Source organism: Pangasianodon hypophthalmus, chromosome 11 (assembly GCF_027358585.1).
Source record: "Pangasianodon hypophthalmus isolate fPanHyp1 chromosome 11, fPanHyp1.pri, whole genome shotgun sequence".
Classification (NCBI taxonomy): domain Eukaryota; kingdom Metazoa; phylum Chordata; class Actinopteri; order Siluriformes; family Pangasiidae; genus Pangasianodon; species Pangasianodon hypophthalmus.
The window spans coordinates 15,825,832-15,852,266 of NC_069720.1; the positions used below are offsets into that span (position 1 = coordinate 15,825,832).

Sequence of the window (26,435 nt, forward strand, 5' to 3'; positions counted from 1 at the left end):
GAATCTATTATCTCATGCCCTTTGTAGTGCTCCTGCACAGAGCCTAGGAAGCCGTTTGGGATTCAGTCCATGTCTAAGCAGCGACCAGTTTATTTGGCAACCGGAGAGGCAGCGGGCAGGGCTGCGAAGGGATCTCCGGGAATCCTTACAAGACTTACGGGGTAAATAAACTAAACCTCAGCGCGCGGAGGTCCCTGGAAAGGCGGCTAGTGAGCATCTCCCCTTCTCAGTAAGTTGTTGAAATGAAGAATTTGCGGGTGAAAGTACGTTTTTCGTGAGTTTCATTATTCCGAAGTTGTTCACAAGTTGGTCAGCGAGCTCGTTGGCTAACAAACACCTAGACTGCTAACAAGACTAGAGATGGCAAAGATAAGTTAGCATACTAGCTAACCGGAATAGCTCAGCTAGCTGTGAGTCGGTGTTCTTTAATTAGCCACGCACCTTAGCATGTCGGTAATTACCGATACAGAGAACATGAAGGTAACTTTCAGCACTCTTGTAGAGCAACTAATTGTTTAGAATTGTTTTCGGGTGAAGTGATGGAGGTAATTTATTCAGTAGTTGTTCAGAGAAGTCAGCAGTGGCTTTAATCTGCCTCATTAGAGAACTGCGTGGCTAAGCTGTGTTAGCCGCTGTCTTTAACCGCTTGTGTGACTGAACATTGTCCGTCCGTCTGTCTGTCTGTCTGTCCGCTCACTGCTAGCTAATGGCTAATGCTAACTGTTCAATGGAGTTCGTTAGCCTTTCAGCAAGTTGGCCGTATTTACGGTGTCGTGTTGATTTCGGTTGGGAATGAAGTTAACCGGCACCGGTGTAAGTTTAATACCGTTACATGTTCTGTTGAAATATGAAAGGGAAAAGGTATCGAAATGAGTTTATCGTTATAGCGAGTATCTTTTTTCCTTCTTTTCTTTTTTTTTAAGTTCTGTATTGATAAGGATGAACAAGTTCGGATGGTTAGCATTAGCTGTTAGTCAGCTCGGCTAGTTAGCTGCCTAGCTCACTAGTAATAGTCAATGAGGCAGCAGTTTCAGAAGAGCGACTGAGACCTGCACCCACATCTTTTACTTTTCACGTCTGTGGAAAAGTTTTAGATGCTATCTCTAGACATCCAGTAGGATCCAGAGGAACACAGGATTGTTTACCATTACCATATAACCTGGATCTAAATAGCATTTTGTTTTTATAAAGTGACTAATCTAAGCAGGGATCCAAGTTAAAAAAGGTTGTAAGGGTGTCATGGGCTGTCAGTAAAGATTAATGTAGACTTTACACAGTATGTTTTTGTCACATAACAGCCTGTTTTTCACACTGTGAGGTCGTGTGTGTGTGTGTGTGTGTGTGCGCGCGCGTGTGTGTGTGTGTGTGTTCAGTTTAGGCTACATTCATGTTACCAAGTTGACGTAAGACACTTCTAATTTTCTTCCTAAATGTGACACACATCTGATTCATCACCAGAACAGTGACTATATTCAGTGGAAGGATGGGGAAAGTGGAGATTTGCTTAATATTCAGGGGATTGATTCAAGCAAAACTGGAAGGAACCTACTGAAATTGATTATTGTAACAAATGACTCAACTGCCCGGGAAATCAATGTGCGCTTGCTGGGTGTTTTAGGGGACAGGTGTGTTCTCATTAAACACAGATATGGGTCACTTAGGGGTTATGAGTGTGAACCTGAAGACGGATAGACTTAATTTGAGCTAAAAGTCAGAACTGAGTTAAGAAGCTTGTAATATGAACATAGCCATATAAATTCATATACCATGCAAGATGGAGTGTAGTTTTGGTTCTCGGACCTAAACTTCGTTCACAAGACCAGGCCATCTTCCCTCTTTGTCATTTTAAGAGAGCTGATCTAGATTTATATTAGACATGTGTGTGACTATTGAAGAACACAGTGATCTTTCCTCTTGCATTAGGATAATTTAATTAAGAAGAGAATTTAACATTTTTGGTGTGTCTAACATGAGAAATACCCAACAGCCATCAGTTTTTTGAGAGTATATCAAGACACACAATTTGTTGAGGCTCTGAAACCTTGGCACAGTTTTGTCTTGCATTTTAATGATGCACTCATATTCCTTTGATGCCATTTATATTGATGATCCACCTCCATAAGCTTTTAAAAACCCATGATTTTTGCAAAGATCATGCTTTTTTTTCTTTTCTCGAAAATTAGCATAAGGTGACTTGAGAAGCTCGAACAGCTTCCATTGATCAGTTAATGTCACGATTTGTATTACAGCACAGATGTTCTTTCTTTTTAGATTAATTACATCTGTGCACTTGTGTGTCATTGTTTTGGAAGTTGCCTATTTTGTGGTAGGTCTAACAGGTGGTGTTGATTCCTGGCAGTCCATGTTCTGTGTCAGTCCAAACACCAGCAGAGCTGCTTGGCGTGCAGTGATTAGAAGGGGACGTGTATCATTGAATCTCATGTAGTGCCTTACCAGTCCTGCTGAGTAATCTATGAGAGGGCCGTTGAGGAACAATTCGATCAGACAGGCATGATTTTGCTGACTAAAGATGCACTACATGGCAATAGAGCTAGTGCTGATGTAGGATTCATGTTGCTGGCACTTGAATTCTCTTAAATTTTGGTGCACTTTTGCTTGGAGTGCTTAATGTGGAGCTTAACAGTAAAAGTGTCTAAACTGAGAGGAAATTAGACGTCCAGCTGGCACCTGTTATGAGGAACGTTGTTCTGGTTTACAGCTAGTAGTCAGAGTTCACACTTATTCTAACATTTGGGGGGAAAAAAGGGTTGATGTAAATCCTAATTAGAGCCAGTGGTGAAGCTGGTGCTGCTTTAAGTGGCTGAATTCTGCCTTGCCTTGGAAAAAGTACAGCTACAGTCAGGTGTGTGTGAGTGAATTGAGGCTTCAAGAATGGAGTCCTGTAACAAACAGGAAATGCTATTGGCGATCTTTGTCTTCCATCTCACCACATAGAAGTGTTTGCATATATAGAGAATATTGAGGTAGACTTCCTGTACTGTAGTAGATCCTTAAGCACAATGTGAAATAAAAAAAAAAAAAAATCTTGTTTGCTCTGGGCAATAGCATCTGATACATGAATAAATTTGCAAGGTAAATGCACAGGAGGGGGAAATTAGTGTTAAGCAGTAATATATTTCTCAACCTTAGCAGCTGTAGAGTGAAAATACTGAGCCTGTTTCACTTTGTAAGAGAACCGCTTCATGATTTGTTTCATGCTGTTTTAAGGACTGCTGTTTTAAGGAAGGCTGCTCTTGTCACTCAGTGAGAGGCCCTTCATTTGGTCCAAAGTACAATCTGATCAAATGTTAAGTAAATGGTTGAAAGTGGTGAATGAGGCTTCTTCTAGAGTGGACTATATGAAGGTATATTTATTAAATCAGCACACACTTTTGTCCAAGGCCAAATTTAAGAACAGTCTAAGCATAGAGGTGATCAGTTGAGCTCAAGGGTTTAACAGTGAATCTTTGACTGTCCTGGGATGTGAACTCAGAACAGTTACAAACTCTGATTGGAAGAAGCTGATGTTTAAATCTTGTGCTGAATCTTTACATTTAGTACAAAAAAAACCCCTTTTTTTTAGCCAACCTGCAAGTCCTTATGTATATTATTTATCATAGAAATGTCTTTGAGGAGGTATTATATGTTTGTTTGTCATATTACCTACCCGTAATGTGCACCTGTGTTACAGTTTCAGAGTTTAAGTATGACTCCTGACCTCTGATTTGAAAAAGAGCAGCTGTGGAAGATTCCCACGCCTGAGAAATTCTGGAAAGAACATGACATCAGCTCAGCCCTGTGTCGTACAATAGGGTTTTGCTGATGGAGCAACTCTAGAACTCTCTGCGTGCTGCAAAGAGATGAATGCAGCACCAAGGTATTCATCAGGAGGGAACAAACTTATCATGTGCTCTCGTAAAACGCTCTTTGAGACATTCACGTTCGTGGGTATTTGTAGAGCAGAGTGCTTCAGCAGTCATTGGTGGGTCATGATAAAGTGTTGCTGGTGTATGAGAAATCAAAATTAACTTGAAATGCTCAGTGGTTGTGTAAAAAAATTTTTTTTTTTTTTTTTTTTTTATATAATAAAGATGACAGGAAGAAAGAAGGTGCTAAGGAGTTCTGGAGGTGATGGCGACCATTTCAGTTTTGATTAGCTGTTGGTTAACAGTGTACTTCTGATATGTTTTTAAGTTGCCAAAATTAGCTCACATTTTAATTAGTTCAGTACTGTATATTGTCTCTAGCTTATAGATGTATCAAGCTCTACACTTAAAAGCCTAGCAGCTCTTCTTGCTCACTTTAATATAATAGCAGACTTGTTTGATATGTCTTAGAATGGGGCTTTACATTACAACAGGTTTGCAAAGAACAACTTGAAATCTCAACTTGAGGTAGTCTTCTCAACTACCAGTTCCTTCCCAGTTTACAGAGTGACGTCAGATCTGAATGAAACACATGAAATCCCCCTTCTCTGCTTTTTAAAGTAGCTTATAGCAGTATTGGCTTTAGATCCGTTAATATAGACACAGTACTTGGTTAAATCTATTCTAACAGTAACCATGCTAATTGCTGGTTTGAGAACAACCCTAAGTGGGAAATGATGTTATTACGTCTTGCAAATTATGACTTACAAAGCACTATGAATGCAGCACTAGACTTTCCCTCAGTCTGTCCTGTAGATTAGCTGCAATCAGCAGCCAGTCAACAAACCTTGCACCTTGCAGTAGTTAGCTGTCTCTTGCTTAAACGATGCATTAATTGCTTGGAAATCTCCCCATGTTGTTCATTCAAAACTGAGTCAATGAATGAGCTGTTGATAATGATCACGTATGGCATTTTTCTCTATTTGACAACCTTCTGTTTGATTCTTAGTCATAGTGTGTATAACGGTCACATACCACTGACTGCATTCAGCTTGTCAGCAAAGCATATGAGCTGTCACTCATCAAAGCTGCAGAGAACAGATGTGTACAGATGTTTTATAGCTCCAAATCATGCATAGTAACCAATACAGGTCTATGTTTGTGTATTATAATATTTATAGTGTATAAACAATTTTTTGAAAAAATGATATAGCAGATGCTTGTGTACAGACCTTGTGTGAGCCCTTCAGTGGGACTGTTTATCTTTAAATATCTTTCTAATTTCTTGGGGTAAACAGATTTCCAAAAGGCAGACCTTTGGATGTGGTTGAGATGTATTTAAAAATAAGCGCCTTTAGGTAAAAGGGTCAGTTGCACTACATGAGGGGTTTTTCTAGGCCACCAAGCACTTTGTGAAGATGCTTAAAATATTAAAATATTTTCACTGTGCTACTAAATTTGCACTTTTTCTACACATTTTCTCTGTGCTACCAAATTTACTTTTGGGTACTGAATTTATTTTTTGCCCTATAGCACCAGCACCTAAAAAGGTCAATATACAGAGTGTCCCGAAAGTCTCCATACATAGGGGAATTTAAAACTTTTTTAGCAAAACGTCTTTGGACATTTTTCATAATTAGTTTGTTATATTTTTTTCATATAGCCGTTAAGAATGCCTTTGACAAGAGAAAAACGTATTGAAATCATTGTCATGGCTGGATTGGGAAGCTGTCGTACGCTTGCGATGGGCATGCAATTAGATGTGTTAACACGAGTTCATCATGAGTGGGAGAGAAGACTCCATGTGTGTTTACAAAGAAATGGCAATCATGTAAAGTTACATTTTGCTAAAAAGTGTTATCTTCCCTTATGTCTGGACACTTTTGGGACACCCTGTATAGCAAGCTTATGCTTAGAGGCACTGACTACCTTTATACCAAAGGGTGCTGAAGTAATGAAGCTCCCAAATTTGTTTGTTACAGAAAATATTTCCTTAAAAATATTACTGCGAATACCCTACTTATTTTCTCTGACAAATCAGTTCTGATCTCCACTAATGATTTTTGTGGCAGCAGTACAGGATCTCTGCTGTATAGGATTTAAACTGCCTTAGAAATGAATTGCGTTACATTTTACATTTATTCATTTGGTAGATGCTCTTAACTCCTTAAAAGTAAGCTTTAACCTTGAGCAGTTGATGCTTAAGAGCTTTGCTCAAGGGCCAAAAGTGGTTCTGTGACAGTCCTGGGATTTGCACTCGCAATCGAATTGCTCTTAAGCTATACAAATAATCGAAAAAAAAACAAATCCTGAAGGAGATTTTCCTAGGTCTTTAAGAGCAAGTTCCTTTACAAAGCAGCTGAAATGAATTCTAAGGTCAATGGAAGCTCTGAAAAACAGCCCGTTTACTTGTTTTTATTTGTGTGTGTGTATATATATAATATATACACACACACACACACATATATGTATATATGTATGTATATGTGTATATATATATATATATATGTATGTATACGTGTATATATATATGTATGTATGTGTGTATATATATATATATATATATATATATATATATAATGTGTGTGTGTATATATATATATATATAATGTGTGAATACGGTTAATCCTTTATATAGCAAATAACTCACTAGTGTGCAGTTTATGCCTTTTACGTGATCGTCTTGGGTCTGAAACACAACACAATCATGTAATGTTCAGGAATGGTGCTGACCAGAAACCCTTCGTGATCACACAGTACTAGTTGATTTGAAGCGGATTTTTTGGTCATCATGTTGCTTTGTTCGGTTGATCCTGCCTGTGGATCACATGCAGCAATCTATGTTTCCTAATTGAATCCTTTAAAATCCAGGTCTTCACTCAGTGGACACAAAGATCAGCTGTAGACAGCAAGCCATCCAGAAAAGTGCTTAAAACTAGAATCATTAAATTCGACTGTTGGATTTTGAAGGTGAACTCTTCCCTTTGTTCAGGATACTGGAGGTTTGTAACAAAACAACTTATCCTTGAAGAGGTTCGATTGGGAGTCATTTTATGCTTGAAGGCTGCATACAGTAGAAAAACATGTTCTTATGCTGCCCCGTGTAACCTTTTGATCTTATCTACAAATTTGCTTGCGGGTCCAAGGGAAGCACTCTTTTTTTTTGTGCATGTGTGTGTGCACGTAGTTTACACTGTAGCCCATTTGAGATCTCTGTGAATGTGGGGGATGGGTAGATGACTTTCCGATGTGTGTGTGTGTGTGTGTGTGTGTCTGGGGGGGTGACTGAGGCTACGTTCTTTGAATGTGAGCATTCTTTTGTGCCCACATGAAGAGGCGTAGGCTCCACTTCCTGCCTCAGCACTCGCTGCCCTGTCGCTAGGGGCAATACCAGGTAGAGCCAGTGGCAGATGCAGGGTTAAAGACGTCCATTTTGTTAGGTAACACCCTCGTGGCCTGATCTGTCAGTGGTGTTAAAATGGCAGGGCTTAACCCTTGATGTGCAGGAGTAAATCAGCAAGGGGCGCCCTCACTTACACTGCCAGCTGTCTGCAAGACAAGAAGACACATTAAAGATATGGTGAGCATGTAAGCACGCCAGATTATCTCACTGATTCTTTTTTATACTCGTCAGGCCTTATTTATATTTAGGGATAAATCTAGCAGTCCGCTTATGAAAAAGATAACGGAGAGGCTCATTAACTGTCCAGTGTCTTGAGAGAAAGTGTTGAATGTTCAACGCATGCACTGCGTACGTACTTTCGCTGTATATAATTCGTGTCAGTTGTCTGTTTTTGTGCAGTTGTGCTGAGTCACACACACAGCTCTGTTGTTTTGCCTGTTCCCTATAGACGGTCATTACATCTCCAGCAGGCCTCATGAGGAAATAGTCCCTGTGTTCACAGTACACCTTACTGCAGCATGCAGAGACTTGTTTTTTTGTACATTATGTAGAGTGATGTAGCTGAGTTAGGCACTCAGATTGATGTCATTCAAATTCAGATTTTTATATTATACATTTTAAGGAGTGTTTCCATCTCTTGAAAATTAATGATTCATAAAGCATCTATATAGAGGCATAATGGTTTGCATGATCTTTGATGCAGTAGTTGTGCTGATTAGTTAACAAATATTGCATGTCTTGTCAGTGAATTGTCTTTTTTTTTTTTTTTTTTTTTTCCCCTTCTCCTCAAAATTGCATAAATTGGCTGGTTCCAGTTTTTTTTCAATAAAAAAAAAAAAAGAAAATCCAAAAAGTCGCCGAAAGAAAATGTGTTGGAATCTGTTTCCGTTCCGTAACTGGTCATGAAATAACTTGATGATGAAGACATAAAAGTGATTAGGAAGAGAAGACAAGGAAATGCTCAAAGTGTACAGGAAAGAATAGATCAGAAACCTGAGTGTAATGGAGAGATTTGATATTAGATGTTTCGTTGTTCGTTATCTTCATTCGTTATCTTCAGTAAGCTCGTTATCCTGGTCAGGGTCTCTATGATGTTTGATGTTGATTTTGTTAATTTAATCAAGAGAAACCTTCATTTCTTTGTCTGTCCTAACAGCATATGATTGTGCTCTGTGGCCATGTTCATGCTTAGCTCTAGATACAACATGAAACGTGAATTATGTGTCTTATGTTGAGTCGAAAAACCTGTTTCCATCAATCACTCTCGCCTCTCGTCTTCACCGATGGACCATGCTTTTCACCTTGACTATACATAAAAACATTTTTTTGCGATATTGGCTTTGCCATTCAGTTTTTTTTTTGCATATTAAAAAATTTGCATAATAGAGTTGAAAATAAATGGAAAGTCCCATATTCACAACAGGTGACATTTATTTAGTGGCTGTATATTGGCTGTGATCCCAAATTGGGTAGTTTAATTTTCGTTAATCTGAGATGCTTCTTGGTTGTCTGTAGGTTAAGTATGAAGAATTTCTCGCTTAGCCTGCTTGTAAACGCTTTACTGTCCTCAGATGCTCTTCAAGTTTTTAGTATGTCTTTAGCATGGGAATGTAAATCCTGCTAAAACCTGAGGTTGTGCTGTAGCTGTTTTGCCTCAGTGCATGCTTATAATATCACATGATTTGTTCAAATATTGTTTTTACACATGCCCTTTGCAGCAATGGACAAATCCACTAACTCAGTGGATCTCAGACTTTTTTGCAGCCAGGAACCCCTTTGACTGTAAAATAAATTCAAACCCCCTCTGAACATACTCCAGCTATTGAAATACAAGGCTCAGTTTTTAAACGAGTGCAAAAATATTCTGGCTACTTATTGGAGCTATAGGGTATTTTTATTTCTATTTTCTATCATCAGAACTAATGAGGTCCAACCTGACATTATTTATACTCATTGTTTTTGATTTTTTTTTTTTTTTTTGAATTAAACCCATTCAGTTCAAGAAACAAATGAAACAGACTAACTGTAAGAACTCAATAACTATAATTATAAATATATTACCTTGAAATGTAGGTTGTGATTTCCTCCACTGAAAAAATACTAATTAAAAAATAATTGGACTCCACTTTGAGAACCATTGTATAGGTAGTCCACCCGGCAAGTGAAAGCTCCAATGTGCTGGCTCGAAGCTTACCTGACCAGGCTAAAAACTGACGCGGTGTAATAAAGTATGGAGAGCTAGTTTGCTAGTTAGGTGCTATAATACAGACAGGAGCCAGTATGTAGGATATAACTCTCCCCTAGTTATTATTGTTTTCCATATTTTTGCCGTGAGAATACTGGGTCTAGCACAGTTTGGTGATTTCTCTGCTGTCACACACGTGATATCTGTCTAGTGAGTTGAATCAAATGTCCTGAGCAGGGAAGTCACCACATTCCTGGTGTTCGGACTCCAGAAAGCAGTCCATGCAGGGACAATGAAGAAATGCTTCACTCATTTTGGTCCTTTATTTGCTTTGGTATTTCAGTAATTGTCCCTGGCACCCAGGCTAGTGATTTGACAACCCCTGTTTTACATAAACATTCATTAATGGAATTCAACATCTATTGTCAAACTTCCATCATACATGATTTTTGAGTAACCAGGTTTGCTGTGAAAAGACTGTCAGCTCGTGTGTGCCAGGAACTGAACTCTTCATCTTGCTTTGTCCCTGTTAAATTATGCAAGCTCAAGTTGTTCAAGTTGTGTGTTTTGAGCGTTGTAAGTCTGAGTTCACTCAACACTACTGCTGTTATACTGATTGTTTCTAGGACCACTAATGTGAGCCAGGGATTGTGGTTAACTGTCAAAATTTGTAGTCTTATAATTTTATTCTGTTCTTGTTGAAAAGATTGAATTGAATATTCATTTATCACAAGGCAGCACAAGACAGAAAACTGGATGTAGATTTCGATCCCTAATGAGCGAGAGAGAGACAGTGCTAAGGAAAAACTCCCTGAGACGACATGAGGAAAAAACCTCGAAAAGGCCCAGACACAAAAGGGAAGCCATTCTCTTCTGCACGACACTGGATAGTAGGATTACATTACTGTGTGCAGGTGTAGAACAGTAAAGACAAACATTACTAAGTGTGTTGGAAGGATCTTCAGTATGACTATATTGTGAATTAGAGTCCTGGGATGAGCACAGGACAGACTTTTTGGTTACAGCAGCAGCTCTTGGGTACAAATCTACAGAATCCAGGTGAAATTATTCACTGAAGTGATTAAGTTACTGACTACATTTACATGCACATCAAATTCCGTTTAAGGTCTATATTTGGGTTGCAGTCATCTTCTGAATACAATGTTTATAGGCGTACAGGCATCGGAGTATTCCTGTATGCCTGGGTTGCCATTCCTAAATACCTAGCCTACAGCTAAGCATCTGTTAGCACCCACAATTCCTTGCGGACTGAGTATGTGCATATATTTCGTTTCAGTTTGTTTTCTGAATAAGATGTTTACATGCAACAAATTTATATTAAAACAGGCATATTCCTGGGGTGGTATTTGGAATTTGAGGAATCAGAATATTGTCTTAGTCTGAATCGGGCAATTGGATTGCAGCGTTTACATGACTGAATACTAATTAGAATAATGCCAAATTCCAATTAATATCAGAATATTGATGTGCATGTAAAAGCAGTCACTGTTTTTGGGAAGTATAATCTTTAAGGAATCCATGTGGGTCACAAGTGTGACAAGATCTAGACCTACATGGGTTGTATAACCAAGCCCTGTATGAATACATGTCCATTTACTGATTGGCAGTGACTCATTATGTGACATCAGGTGTCAAGAGATCATGTTTGTTGACCTACTTTCCTGAGCTTTGTCCTGTTCTCCTTGATAAACTTCAGTATGTGTCACTACATTGAAAATTGACTTTCCTGCCTTTTTGTTTCAGCTGCATTTCAGAAATGCTGCAAAAACAACCTGTGATTTTAAGTATAGAGATTATCACTTTCTCTCTTTCAACCATTAAGTTCTTGTATGTGTGTCAAGGACATTCTATTGATTTATAACACCTCTCGTGTTGTCAGACTTGCTGCAGCTTTTTTGTTTTGCTTTCAGAATATGTGCTGCATATATAACCTGATTTAACCTAAACTAATATGTAGTTATGGAGTGGTGTTGAGCATACAGGCTGAGTAAGGTATTGCAAGCCTTTTGTGTTTGTGTACACACTTGTTCATTAATTTGGGACAAGGAAGGAGATGCTTTTTTTTTTTTTTTTTTTTCTCTCTTTCAAACTGCTTGTGTTTTGGAATGTTAAAAGTGTTGCGTGCGTGCGTGCGTGCGTGAGAGAGAGACACTCTGCCAGTCAGTCTCAGAAGGGGTTAAAAACCTGCCTCAGTGTCTTGGCTGCATCCGCAAACCGGTTTAAACTGGTTTTCAGGGAAGTGCTTTGTGTGTCCCATGGAATCTTGGGAAGGGTCATGTGGAGCCCTAGAGATGCCACACACGAGATGAGAGAAGGCCTCGGTATTGAGTCAGCTCACCTTCTGACTATCACATACACACACACACACACACACACACGGGTTATGTATAACACAGGTAGACCCAGAGGGAACTTTGTTCACAGAAATAACTATCTTAATAATGTTTAAAAGATATATTTTATGAGTGTGTTTTTTTTTTTTCACTTTTGAAGGGAAAGGCTGGCAGCTGTAAGTATGTGTTATTTGTGGCACTGAAAGCTCATCAATAAACTTGAAAAAAATAAATAGGTTAGTCCTGTTTCAGAGCTTGGAATTAAATTGTCCTTTGTTATATGTTTTTTGTGTGGGAGCTGAGGAGTTTCATATTCTATGCTTTCACACCAGGTAGTTTCTTAATGATTATTAATTGCTCAGATTGCTGCATTGCCATCCATGGATGTTCTAACACGTGTTTGAATGAGATTTATTCAGTTCTGGCAGTAAGAGAAGAGAAGTTTATGGACATCGTGTTCTGTATAGTTTGTTGTTTTGATAGACTTCACCCATGTTTCTCACACGCTCTTCCTCTCTGTGCAGGAGCAAAGATGTCTGAGGAGGCGGTGCGCCAGACACGCAGCCAGAAGAGGGCACTGGAGCGGGAGGCGCCGGCCCTCGATGGAGACACGAAACGGGTGAAGCTGGAAAGGGGGGAACTCGGTTCTAGCAAAGTGGCAAACATCCTGAAGGCCGGCGAGGTGAAAGCCACCATCAAAGTGGAGGTGCAGGCAGACGATGAGCCTGTGGACATGAGGACGCCCCGCAGGTAGGCCACGTAGCAGCACGGTCATGACCTGACTTATATGATTTGTGAAGACTTTTTGCCCCTCATCTGAGGAGCTTCATTAACAGACCATAGATGAGTGGTGAAATGTCTGGTCACCTAGACTTACCTCTCTGTTCATACCGGCAGTGATTTCATGCCTCTCATCACCTTGGAACCCTAAGGTTCACAATTATGTCTTTTTTTTTTTTTTTTTTTTTTCCCTCCCCCCCCAGACTTGGGGCTGTTTGCCCTGACAGTTCAGTTATGTTTGGTGTCATATGAAAGCAAACCCAATCTTCTGTACCTCCTGAAAACAGTGGTCTAGGGTCTGCTTCACCTGAACCCTGGTATGGTTTGCATCAGGTTGTAGGATCTGCTCTGCATGCCGAGTAACGTGATTAGGTTCAGCTTGTCTTGTTACTGCCTGTTTCAAGTTTTGTGATGGTGAGGAAAAGGTTGTTAATGGTCAGTGGAGGAGGCAGAACACCTTAGTGATACATAAAATCCAAACTTTCATAGGACTAGATCACTGTAATTTGTGGTGTGTGTGCTTTCACTGAGAGCAGTGCAAAAAATGCATGTCTCGTTCTGGCCTGCATGGCTGAAATTATTCTTGTATGAAAATGGCTCCTCATTTACAGGTATTCCTGCATGAAGACATGCCATCTGCTGTTCTTCACTGCTTTAGTCTTAGTACCAAAGGAAAATAATTAAAAAAAAAAAAAAAATGAAAAGGATGAATCTCGTGAACGTAGAACTACTTTGCCTAAAAGTGTGAACAGAAGTGATGTACATAATCATGCAATCGATCCATGGTTCAGAAGGAATTCTGTGTGGAAGCAAACCTGTGATTATGAGCCCAGAATCAGTTGTCAGTCAGACTCAAGTCTAGGGGTCAAGTGTGAAAATGCTCAAATATACTCTAAGTGTGTGTACCTTGTTAGTTCTGGCCAGTGAGAACCAAGTCTGTAGCAGTGTTAAAGACTGCGCAGGATTTCAGGAGCTCTGTTATGTAATTGGGTTTAAGATGGTTTTACTCTGGAATGTCATCTTTATGCCTCACAGTACAGCATAATCCATCAACAGTCTTCTCTCTTTTACAACTCACGAGACCTCAGTGCTGCAGTGAGGTTCCTCATAATGTTTACATATCAAATAGCCTTACTTGGAAACAGTATTCCTGCAGAAATATTCCTGGTCATGCGTTATGTGCATCGCAGAAGGACATATGAGATGAGTCAAATTTTGTCAGAGAGCAGTTAAACGGTTGGAAAGCTTAATCTTGGCAAGGCATAAGAATGTGCATGATCATCTACAGGCATCGTTTTTTTACTCTTGGACTCAAACCCTGGTGCATTTACCCTCAGGGTGCAAATCGTTGGGGCAGGTGTAAAGACAGCAAACACTTAGGGTGTGGACTAAAACAACCAGTCTGGGGCCCAGTCCACACTAACACAGGCAAATCTGAAAATACATCTTTTCTGTTTTGTCTTTCCATCCCCACTAAATTTGCACTGTATTTGACCACCAAATACGCATCACAAATCTGCTTTCTGAACTGGATAAATTTGAAGAGAGTGGAGAAAATTTAGCCATTCATAAATGTCATGTGATCTTCATAAGTCCAAGATGGCAGAATCTATTGTGGTGAAGTTTTCTCTATTAAGTATTTTAATGTGATGTTTGGCTGCTTTGTATAGTATACAAGTGATGACATGACATGCAAGAAAGTGGGTTTTATGTTCGCTGTTGCAGTCCAATGGATGTTGGAGTGTGGTTTGCTAGCTGTTCATGTTCCACATGACCGTAGCATGAAAACAAATGAAAATAGCAGAAATGATATAAAATGACCCAGTGCACATGTCTTGCATCATTTTTGTCTTTTGTTGTGGATGGGAAAGTTTTGGTAAACGTTAGCATGGCCAAAAACGAAAAAAAAAAAAAAACACTTCACATAAGACTGACTGCAAGGTGTGGTCTTAGTTTGCTTCTAACTTAACCATAATGCAGTTCAGTTGAAGTGAGAACATGATTCGAGTCTGATTTGACACAGCTGCAGGAAGTGAAGCGAGTGGGCCTTTTATAATACGCAAGATTACAAAATGAGTGTCAGAGGACAGCTGGAGTGCTGCAGAAGTATTCTGGATGTCTTGTTTAGACAACAAAATCTTAGATACAGGGGACAAAACCACAGATGTTTTAAATTATTTATTAATATTATTTATTTGTTTCTATGTGCTTTTGCAAAAGGTTTCTGTTGCTGTATTTCTGACCAATTATTGAAAGAGTACGTTTCTACCTCTTCCCCGTCCCTTGCTCTTCTTTGCAAATGTTTGTTTTTTGCTTTAGCTTGAGCAGAGAGAAATCAAATTAAATGGCACCTTAACAAACAACACGGATGTCAAAAGTCATTTTTAAAGAGTTCTTGTAAAGGAGGAGCTGTAGCAATGCTCAGCTCTTGTGCAAGTGTGTTTATTCCCTCAATACTATACTGCTATCGACCTCTTGCTATAGACAAACTGTTCCAGTCAGTCATTGTTTTCCCCATGTACAAGGCAAGTCGTGAGGTGCACTCGATGTGCTATTATGTAATAATTGGTAGGACTGGGATACACTAAGGCCTGCAAGCTGAAATATTTATTAATGTAAGCATTTCCATTTATTAATTTATCAACTGCACACTTTCCTTGTCTAGACCTACAGTCATTGTCAATTTTGGGCGTAAAGGAAAACGGTGTTTTCAGATGACAGGCACACATGCACAACAAATCGGATGTTTTGTCATCCGGTAAACGGGGGAACCCAGTGTTCAAAAGTGTTGAGTTATAAGAGTTATAATCAGAAGCGTCATCCAGTGAAATGTGCTGAGATGAGAAGCCTGTAATTGGGCTCCTGAGATGAATATTTGCTTCTTTAGAGTAGGGGTTCTCCAACTTTTTATGTGCAAGGACTTTTTATATACAAGTTTACCTACAAAAAAACCCAAAACAACAACAAAAAACTTAATCAAACTATTAAAATGTTAGGCTCATTATTTGAATATTTGTCTATTTATTGGAGCCTTAGAGCTTATTGTTCCTGGACTTTCCACTGGCTGACCCCTGGGGGTTCCCCGGAGCCCACTTTGAGAACCACAGATTTAGAGAACCAAAATGGCTTCTTTACGCTGTGGCCTAATGAAGAGGACAAAGGGATGACTTATTACTGTGTGCTGTGGGGGAGGGGTAAAAAGTTGACCTGATATTAAACAACATAGAGAAACATTACAAATTCTTTTCCTGAGTGCCAACTCTGCCTGTTCATGTCCAGGAAACAAACTCTTACTCGGCTCATGTGCGTTTTAAGTTTTTGGACAGCTCCATTTTCTGCTGCACCTGAACGCTTCCTGCCTTCACAAAATGAAGCCGACGTGTCACAAACTGGTTCCAGCCGGCTGTTGCTATGGTTTCCGTGCAGGAGGGAACCACTGAAGAAAAGGCAGAGTGTGAGTCATGTGATCTGAGGGACATTCTCATGTCATGTGATCTTGGGTACTCATTAATAACCAGGAAGTTGTGATGATGAAAAGAAGGTTGTGGTTTGGTTTTGGGCTTGCTTTGGCAACTGCATCGTGAAGTTCCAGTCCATTTGAGGACTACTTTTTCTCTGATCATTGTGTGATTATTGTTGTTGTTGTTGTTATTATTATTATTATTATTATTATTATTATTATTATTGTTATTATTATTATTTTGGTGTGAAGGCCATTTCATTAAGCTATATCTTGTTGGAAGAGTATTAAAAAGGTGCATTTTATTAGTATAATGCCCTAAGCTCATATTGTGTCTGAGTGCTGTTCAGAAGCATGCACTATGTCTATATCAGGGGTTTCTCAGACCTTTTTCCCAGACCCTTCTTGGATTATGAATGCTTCATGGACCTCACTTTGAGAAACATGGGACTCCAAGGTTCTAGAAATATGAACATCTATGAAATGTATGCATGGATTTTGTCTGTCAGCCATTGTTGGGCACAAAACACAAATTAAGCTAAATACATTCAGAGCCAAGACCTTTGGCCCCTGCCATGATGCACAGCTCTTAAGAGAGGAAATTGGCAACTCACTCTTCAGTTAACATTTAAATTTCTTTGGAAGACATTCAGAAGTTTTACCGCTTAGTATAACTGGTACAAGCATCTGAACGTTAGTCTAAAGTTCTCCCCATGTTGTTCATCTGCCTGTGGTCCAGTCCTGTGATGGCAGGAAAAGTGTCCTTGTTGAAACGAGTGTTGTGCCTTTCGTGACGGCTGAAGATGAAGAGGGAACACAATGGCCTGGACGTTGGCCATTCCCCTCCCCCACCTCCTCCTCCAACAGTTTGGCTTTGGGAGGAGCCACAAACCCACACTGGGCCTGGAGAAAATGTCCTTACAAAGAGTCAACATGCAAAGCAGCTCTTGCATCCTGCTGTGAACAGAGAAGGCAGATGGGTTCAGAGCAGCTTGTCCTAGACATCTTTAGAAGTCTCATTTGGTGTGGTGTGAGATTTTATGTATGATCAGTTTGGAATATATGTAGATGCAAATTGTAGCACTCAAATGCCTCCCTGCTTTCTGGGGGAAAAAAAAACCCTAAGCTAAACTCTGTGTTAACTTTTGGATTCACAATTCATTCCAGTTTCAGACAATCTCATCCTTAGTTTGTTTGAAAAAGCTCAAAGCTGTGATGTTTTGCTGCCCTCTTGTGGCCAGTCCATATTGTTGTTTTGTTATTGTCTCAAATGTGCATTTTCAAACCTTGTCTCACATCATCTCTCTCTTTTTTTTTTTTTCTATCTCTGTCATAGCGAAATAAAAAAAGAAAGGCCACCGACACCAGATGACATAATTGTTTTATCAGACAATGAGCCTGGCAGTCCACAAATAAATGGAATCAGCCACAGCTTGAAGAAAACAGACACCGAGATGCTCATGGTAATCTAGTTTTTGTTCCTCTGCTGCATTTGCAGCTTCTGATGATACTAGAGAGACGACATTGTTTCAGCAATCATTGCATTTTGATCATACCTAATTTTTTTTAAACATAAAGCTGTCCAAACTAAAATATTTCTAAGCCATTTGTTACTTATACTCAAATTAACTGCATAGTCACATCACCGATAAGCTGGTTTTTATAGAGACTAAGTATGTTTTTGGATTAATTTAGGATTTTAGTTATCCGTCCCCCTAAAATGTGCATGTACTACATGACTTATAAACATATAACATATTTAGAAAATAAAAGGAGTCTTGCCAGTTTTATTTTAGCAGGCAATGCAATCCCTGTATCATGTGATGCATAGAACAGCAGTTCGTTTTTTCCCTTTAGCTTCCCATTCAGTTAAACCGATTACATGCTACAGGACTTAAAATTAAACAAGCTTGTAAACTTTAAGTCTGGAGAGTGATCAGAAAGCTTAAGTAGTAACTGATGTTTGCAGCTCTTTCTCCCTTGCATACAGAGATAATTTTAAACTTCTCGATGAAATAGATTTATTTTATTTATTTGTGCAGAAGAGTAGCCCTGAAGAGCGCCGGAGGTTTATCAAGCAGCTAAAGGAGGAGCTGCGTCTGCAAGAGGCCAAGCTGGTGCTGCTCAAGAAACTCCGTCAGAGCCAAATCCAGAAGGAGAGCGTGGTGCAGAAGGCAAGTCCAAGCCTGAGGCTTGTTGTTCTTAAACGAATTTAGTCTTTGTTTTAATTAAATCTTATTTGGTTTTCCTCTCCTTTTAAACAGACGACCAATTCCACATCCAATCCCCCACCTCTTGTAAGAGGCAGCATTTCATCTAGCAAAGCCCCGCTGCAGGTCAGTCCAGCTTCCAAATGTCTCAAATCTGCACTGTTACTGTATGGAGGAGTAGTAAACACATCTTCCTCTCTCTGTGTGTGTGTGTGTGTGTGTGTGTGTGTCTGTGTGTGTGTGTGCGCATGTGCGTCTAGGTGTCGTCTAATAGAAGCTCAGGCACGGTCATTCCTCCTCCTCTGGTGCGGGGTGGTACCCAGGTTTCCAAGCATACATCAATAGTGATGCCACCCTTAGTCAGAGGCTCACAGGTACACAGTGGATCTTTAGCTGGGAAACACTCATAGCACACTTGTTTAATGCTCTTCCTTTAACTGTGATTGCTCTGTGTTTGTGTATATGTGCATTAGCCCATTGCTGTGACTCCTCAGCAGATAGCCACGTTGCGTCAGCAGCAGCACTCTGGCTCTGGTCCTCCTCCTCTGCTGCTGGGTCCTCGCACATCTGTGCCCAATGTCCAGGTGCAGGGTCAGAGGATCATCCAGCAGGGCCTGATACGTGTGGCCAACGTAGCCAACACCAATGTCCTGGTCAGCATCCCACAGGTCAGCACACACACTGCTATTTTGCGATGTGAAACAGAGATGCAAAAATTATGAGTTCTTGGATTAATCATTGTTTAATTAAAAAAAGCATACGTTTTTTAAAAATTATTATTATGGATGAAATAAACATTTTAAAAACATCTGGTGATGCTGGGAAAATTATAACAGACTGCAAGGGGTAAAAATTCAAGATGAATCAAGATACAGTCCCAAATTGTGAGGTGCCTAGAGATTTTCACTCCAACATGATGTAGTGCCGTTTACATTTTTCATCAGCAAGGGCTAATTTTAGAGGCTGAACTTTTGTTACAGAAATGTTTACCTGTTCCAGAGCAGGTTCTTTTTTGGTGGATCAGGAACGACTGGGGTGGATGTCCAATCCTCTTAGACAGCTTTTGTTTTATATTAGAGGTGTGTTTGGCTAAATAACATTTTCTTTTTGTTTCTTGTTCCATCTTTAGGGCTCGCCCACTGGGTTGAAGGGTTCTTCAGTCTCCTCGCAGTCAAGCATTGGTACCAACACCTCCACGGTCAATGCCAATGACTCTCCTGCCAGCCGACAGGCTGCTGCCAAACTGGCCCTGCGGAAGCAGCTGGAAAAAACCCTGCTGGAGATCCCTCCTCCAAAACCCCCCGCACCAGAACTCAACTTCCTCCCCTCGGCTGCCAACAATGAGTTTATCTACCTGGTGGGACTGGAAATGGTGGTGCAGAACCTGCTGGATCTGGCCAAAAGTGAGCACTTTCTGCTTTTTTGTTTCTGCAAAAAAAAGGCTGACTTTTCTTTGAAAGTAGCAGAAGGTTAACACAGATCTTGTCCTGCTTCTTGTCTTGTCTAGGCAAACAGCAGCCTCAACAGGGCAGCCCTCCAGTAGCTCCACCTGTGAAGGAGCCTTTTACGTGTACGCAGTGCCACACAGACTTCACCTCCCGCTGGAGACAGGACAAGAGTAACAGTTCGATCCTGTGTGAGCAGTGTATGAGTTCCAACCAAAAGAAGGCCCTGAAGGCCGAGCACACGAACCGGCTGAAGGCAGCCTTTGTGAAGGCCTTGCAGCAGGAGCAGGAGATCGAGCAGCGCATCCTTCAGCAGTCTTCCTCGTCCTCTCCAAAGAGCTCGGCTGCCTCCTCATCTTCGTCATCCTCGCCAGTGGTGAAGTCGGAGCAGCATGTGCTGGTGTCTCCGCAGTATAAAACGGGACGATCCTCACTGCCTCAGCAGCAGTCAAACAGGGCAACAGCAGTGAGTCGCTACCACTCCAGCACCATCAAGCAGGTGAATTCTGGGTTCAGTGCCAAGCTATACTGACTCTTTATCACATAGTTGCATTACCTTAAGTGGATGAAAAGTCACATCTGAAATTAGTTTGTCCCTTTCTTACATCTTAAACTTATTAAAGCTTATTCAACTTATTACATTCTAATTTTGTATGGTACTTCAGAAGGAAAGGAACATTTTGAGATTTTTTCACTTGAGATTCAAAACAAAACTCCCAAATATGAAACAGTGGAGTTTTGGTTCTGTTTTGTTTTCTGTAAATTGGAGAGATGACTGAAACAGTTGCTGCAATGACAGGCTAATTACAGTGTGCAAAGAGAGTATTATTGAGTAAGAAGTCCTTTGCTTTAACATTTTTTTTTCTATTGTCTGATTAGACATTTGGTTAACCAGCTAATTTCATCTGTGACAGTTGCTAGCAAAACAGGTTTTTCATTTTTGTCAACGATGGTATGAACTGTACAATGACATTAGTGAATCTAATTTCCACTGAACATTGACAAAAAAGACTGAAATAACACTGCATGAAAATGATCAACATGCACCTTTGTTAAGTTGGCAACCCATAATGATCAGGGGACAAAAGTATTTGTTTGTTCATAGTTTATCATTCGCGACACTGTACGCATAACCAGTCCTGCTGAACTATTAGTTCTTATTTGTACCGGTCTTGAGCAAATGCAAAAGCCACACAGCTGGGAACATTTGTACTAGACTAGTAGCCGATGGAAAAAGCACTGTTCCAGTTTTATAGTGCCAAAGGTTCAGGTATGCCGTAATTTTTTATGTCTTAAAATCCTTGCTAGTTTGGCTTAAAACTTGCATCAAAAAGTGTGAACAACTCCATCACACACATCACTGAAATCGGTACCAACAAGCCTATTGGATAACTATCTGTGTAGAGTAATAGTATAGAACCCATTCTTACATTAAACGTGTGTTTTCTTTCTTCTGAGCAGAGTCCAGGACAGGTGGTGCGTAATGTGCCCCAGGCGGTGGTCAGCGTGAGTTCACGTGGCATGAACCGCAGCTTCTCCACGTCCAGCCAGCTGCAGAATGCAGTTGCGGCCGCCGCGCTGGTCAGCAGGCCAGGTAAGCATGCTGGGAGGGCTGGGCCAAATAGCAGCAGCAGCAGAGCCAGCAGCAGCAGCAGCAGCAGCAAGGCCAACACCAATGTCTGGAGGAAACAGAGCACACCCACAGGTAGATAATGCCATCTAAATCAAGACAGATCCAAAATGTCTGCCTTTGTTACAATATCTCCTCTTCTTGTTTATGATTCTGCCTTTATATGTGTGTGTTGGAAAAGTTGTTTCACAGAAACAGATGGCTGTGTGACTTGAATGTTTAGTAAAAGAAGTTTTTGTGATTTTTACAAACACTACCTTATTTTTGTCCTTTCTAAATTCTCATATACAAGTCTAAAAATGTTTGTATTGCTGTATTTGTGCAGCACTGTGTCTATGAAAAAATACATCTTGCTTACTTTAGCAATGTAGCATGATGGCAAGATAAAGTGCTTTGCATACCAGTTTTTAGCTTCCTCAATTAAACAATAGTATGAAAGCTTAGCTGAAGTAAGACAGTTGTGTATGAAGATATATTTTTTTTTATTTCTTTTATTGCATTAATAGTTAATACTCCTCCATTAATGTTTTAACTATTTGGTTGCATATTGAGGTGGCTAATTTGTTTTATTTTACCTTTACAATCAGTGTAATAAAGAGCTATATTGTTACTTATACACCGATGAGCCAAAACATTAGGACCACTCATAGATGAATCAAATAACATTGATTATCCCGTAACAACGGCACGTCAAGGTCTGGCATATATTAGACAGTAAGCAAACAGTTGACGTATTGGAGTGGGAGAAATGGGCTAGCGTGAAGACCTGAGCAACAGCCTTAGCAAAGGCCAAATCGTTATGGCTACATGACTGAGTTGAAGTGTCGCTTATGGCGTGGCTTGTGGGGCCGTGTAGCCGCAGACCAGTCAGAGTGACCAAGCTGACCCCTGTCCACTGTCAGATACACTTACAATGGGCATGCGATCATTGGAACTGGACCTTGGAGCAACGGAAGAAGGTCACCTGGTCCGATGAGTCCCGTTTTCTTTTACATAACTTGGACAGCTGAGTATGTGTGCACCGTTTACCTAGAAATGTGATGGTGCCATGATGCACTGTGGGAAGAAGGCAAGCCGGAAGAGAAGGTGTGATGCTGTGGGCCATGTACTGCTGGGAAGCCCTGGGTCCAGGCATTCACATGGATTTGACATAAACATTGTTGCAGACCAGGTACAATTCGTGCCGTGTAGCAGGGAGCATTATCCTGATGAAAATGCACCCTGCTACACGGCACACATTGTTCAGGAATGGTTTGAGGAGCATGTCGAGGAGTTCAAGGTGTTGTCATGGCCTTCAAGTTCCCCAGATCTCAATCTGATGGCGGCTCCTTACAGAACTTAAAGGTTCTGCTGCTAACATCTTGGTACCAGATACCTCAGAGGTCTTGTAGATTCCAAGCCTCGGCAGGTAGGAAATGTTTGGGTGGCATGCAGAGGGCCAACATGTTAGGCAGGTGGTCATGATGTTTTGGCTCATTAGAGTACACTTGTAGGAGTATAGGCTTTTTGTATTATCAAAGAAAACCTTGATTTCTGTTTCTTTTACAATATAATAGAGCACTCTTAACTGACAGTTTTATTATTTTGCACAGTACATACATTTTTTATTATTATTGTCATTATCATGCAGCCTGTATTAATTTCTGTGCACTCTCTTCATGCAGGTGTCACTATGGCCTATGTCAACCCGAGCCTGTCCGTACTCAAGACAACTTCTCCAGCAGATCGTCAGCGGGAGTATCTCCTTGACATGATCCCGTCCCGCTCCATCTCCCAGACGACAAATAATTGGAAATAATGCCTCCTCCTGTTGCCACTGCTCCTTCACTGATCTCTCATTATAGAAATCCTGGACACCAGTTGGATATTAATATCAGATAACCAGCTACCAAGCAATAAAATCATTTCTCTCTGTTTACTGGAGACCTCTTGTCCAATCAGAAATAATCCTCTTAGACAGTGAGTGGGTGAGTCCTGAGAGACCGGGTGAAGGATCAGAATTAACACTGAGACAGAGAGATAACTGGACCTTTGGAACAGGCTTCGTCTGTATCAGGTCTGTTTATATGCCCCATTGGCTGCAGTGATTCTGCCACATCCACACTGGTGATGATGTCCTTCGCTCACTGGTCTCCTTCATCTCCATGTTTGTGTTTCTGCTGCTGATGGGATTCTTTTGATTCAAGGTGAATAGATAACCCCTCCATTTTAGCAAACATGCCTCCTTCCTCTTGACTAAGTGGAGGTACCCAGGCTGCACAGCAAGCCAGGAAGTTTTTTTTTTTTTTTTTTTTTAAACTCTGAGGACCATCTAAGAATGCTTCAGCTTTGTAAAACATAGAATTTCAGTGTGGCTCACACATGCCGTCTCTTAAACAATACTATGGGAGTGCAAAATATGTAATTCTTATGTTTCTTTGGACTTACTTTCCCCCTCCCCTTTTGAGGTGTCCTTTTTTTGGAGGGCCGACATGTAAAAGGTATTGTTATACTGTTAAGGTGGTTTTACATCTGCCAGTTTAGTGTGTATTTTTAAATGCTAAAATAAGCTTAAAATAATTAAAAAAAAAAAAATGTAACCAAGTTTTTTTTTGGGGGGGAGGCATGGTTACTGAACTGCCACCATGGGACTACTATTTGGATTTTTGTTTTGTTTTGAATTTGTGTGTCCTCTTTTCAGCTCTTCTTGAAATCGTGGACACTCATGATTTTCTAGAGGAAAAGGGACAGGGTTGGGACTTGGGAAGCTTTTGGTTAAGTGTGTGGTGTGTTGTTTTTCTTTCATTATTTCTTTTTAATGCTTTTAGGCTGTGTTTGTTAATGGGGATATTTAAAACTGTACATGGGTGTGCTTCACTTTAAATGAAGGATAATTCAGTGGCCTAGACTGTTTGAACTACTTGATCATCGTATAGTTTTCCATAAGAAGTTTCAAACAGTCAGTTGAAGACTAAATCCAACAACAGGAATGCCTAGAATGTCTTTGTATAAATGTGTCAGAAGCTGATTTGGGTGTAGTACAGTGTTTAATGCTAGTAGAAAAGCATTGTGCAGGACAGCACACATCGGTTTTTGCTTATTAGTGATAATAAGCAATTGTCTTATGTAACACTGCTCAAATGTAGGACTGAACGGGCGAAAAAAAGGATAATAATCAATTCTAAAATTATGGGCATGCTTTTTTTTTTCCACTCCTGTTGTTTTTAAACTGATTAGTTGCTGGCAGTGTTCCTGGGATTTCAGTTAAGCTGGAGGGACCGGTAGTCCAAGATCAAGAATTTTACCTCCACCTCACTCCTCTTTACAAAAGCCTGTAAGTAAATACTCACAGCCAGGGATTTGGTCAGCTTTTAGCCCCCACAAGCACATGGAGGTGGAGTTCTTACTGTTCCTAAGCTCTTCTCTCAGGGTCTGAGCTGCCTGTGGAGTAAGGAGGCCTGTATCAGACTGTGGTTCTGACTACTGCCTGCTGCTGCTGAGCGCTAACGCCATTCCATTGTCCAGGGATGCCAGCACTGTATGCATCTCTTTTCTGAATTGTACAAAAAAATTCCCCATTTTCATTTATTTTCGGTCTGTCAGTTAATGATTATAATAAAAACTAAATTTGATCTGTTGTCTTTTTTTTTTTTTTTTTTTTTTTTTTAAAGAAATATTTATTTATTTATATTTTTAACTATGCGTGAGATATGCTGATACAGGAAAATAATCCTGGTGTGATACAACTTAAAGTTGATTATTTTCTAAAACAGTACATCTCAAAGTGTTTACTTTTCCTTAGGTCACAGCAATTTGCCAATAATAACATTATAATTTATTTATTAATGGAAGTAACTTTTTTAACCATTTATAGTTACATGTTGTTTACCATCTGCGAGAAAAGGTAGGTCCTATTATTACTTGCATTATAGCAGATGTAAGCATTGTATAATCATTCCTTCACCAGCATCTCAATTTTTTTTTCTCTATTGAAATTCAAGACCAAAAAAAAAAACAGCTTGTCAAGTTACTGAGAAACTGGAACACACAGAGCACTCTGTCCTGAAGACTTTCCTGTGGCGGAAAACTCTGTTGCAGCTTTACCTCGGACTGTTACGAAGTGTTGCCATAACACTTACACACATTTAAAAATCTGTTTATGTGGCTATTCCTGTCCCAGTGTATATTTTTTATTATAGGATTAATGCTCTTATTAGAGAAGAGCATTAACATAAACTTGTGAACTGTTATTGTGGCCAGAACTACAGTTCAGGGATGCTGTTATGGATAATTAATCAACACCTTATAGCCAGTCAGATTTGACAATTCAGCAATGCTGTTCTAAATGACAACATTTAAATATTCTGCTAAATGTTAAGCAGTTCAACACAATCTTAATTTGAGAGATGCATTAATGAATCAAATCATAGATTCCAGAAGTATTTATTACATCTGACGTTTCATTTCTTTTATTGGGTTCATCAGTTCAGCCACATAGATATTATTGGATATGCTAATTTAACACCCCTCCCGGACTAAAACTTTTCCTGTTTAACCACAACACGCCATTAATTTTGTCAGACATTCACATCTGCACACTTGGCTTGGTGTTTGTAAAAATAACGTAATGAAGATACAAGGAGATGTTAAAATTTTTGCATGCAGCAATAACAAGGTGCTCCTTTAAGTATCTCAAAGGGTGCTACTAAAAAGTTTTTTTTCTACCTGCAATTTTTCTACCTGCCTTCATGGTCATGGCAATTTTTATTATGTACATAAATGTAGTAATACCAGTGTGCTGGTGATTATCACTGAATTGCCTGACTATATTTAATTCGGTAATGAAAGCGTGGGTAACGAGCAGCTTATTACGGCTGTTTATCAGTGTTTAGTTTAGTCTTTATTATCCCCATCCCCTTGTGACCAGATCCTGTAACACCACTCACACTGAAGGGGGCAGTGTTTACTCTCGGTCTTCATCCCACAGAAAGACCTGCACGTACATGCAACTGAAATCGCAGACCTATAAATGACTCCCTGTGTTGAACTGAATTAAGTTAGATTCAGTTATTTATAACAATCACAAATGTTAATTGTGATTTATAGTCCTATTTTTCATTTCA

The 26,435-nt window shown here is 39.9% G+C and overlaps 1 protein-coding gene across 5 annotated transcripts; it reads left to right on the forward strand.

Annotated features, from left to right (window-relative positions):
* The first annotated feature begins 9 nt into the window (after positions 1-9).
* Positions 10-24,944, forward strand: gatad2ab (GATA zinc finger domain containing 2Ab). Of its 5 annotated transcripts, none has more exons than XM_053237964.1 (11): positions 10-229; positions 12,333-12,558; positions 17,385-17,511; positions 18,091-18,222; positions 18,313-18,384; positions 18,519-18,632; positions 18,732-18,911; positions 19,388-19,661; positions 19,766-20,202; positions 21,165-21,408; positions 22,998-24,944. In XM_053237964.1, the coding sequence occupies exons 2-11, from the start codon at positions 12,341-12,343 to the stop codon at positions 23,129-23,131; spliced, it is 1,932 nt and encodes a 643-aa protein (XP_053093939.1). In that variant the 5' UTR covers positions 10-229; positions 12,333-12,340; the 3' UTR covers positions 23,132-24,944. The 5 variants fall into 5 exon arrangements, with proteins under 5 accessions (XP_053093939.1, XP_034164662.1, XP_026776774.2 ...); XM_034308771.2 differs by having other exon boundaries at positions 12-229; positions 18,753-18,926; XM_026920973.3 differs by having other exon boundaries at positions 12-229; positions 18,756-18,926.
* Positions 24,945-26,435: the final 1,491 nt, after the last annotated feature.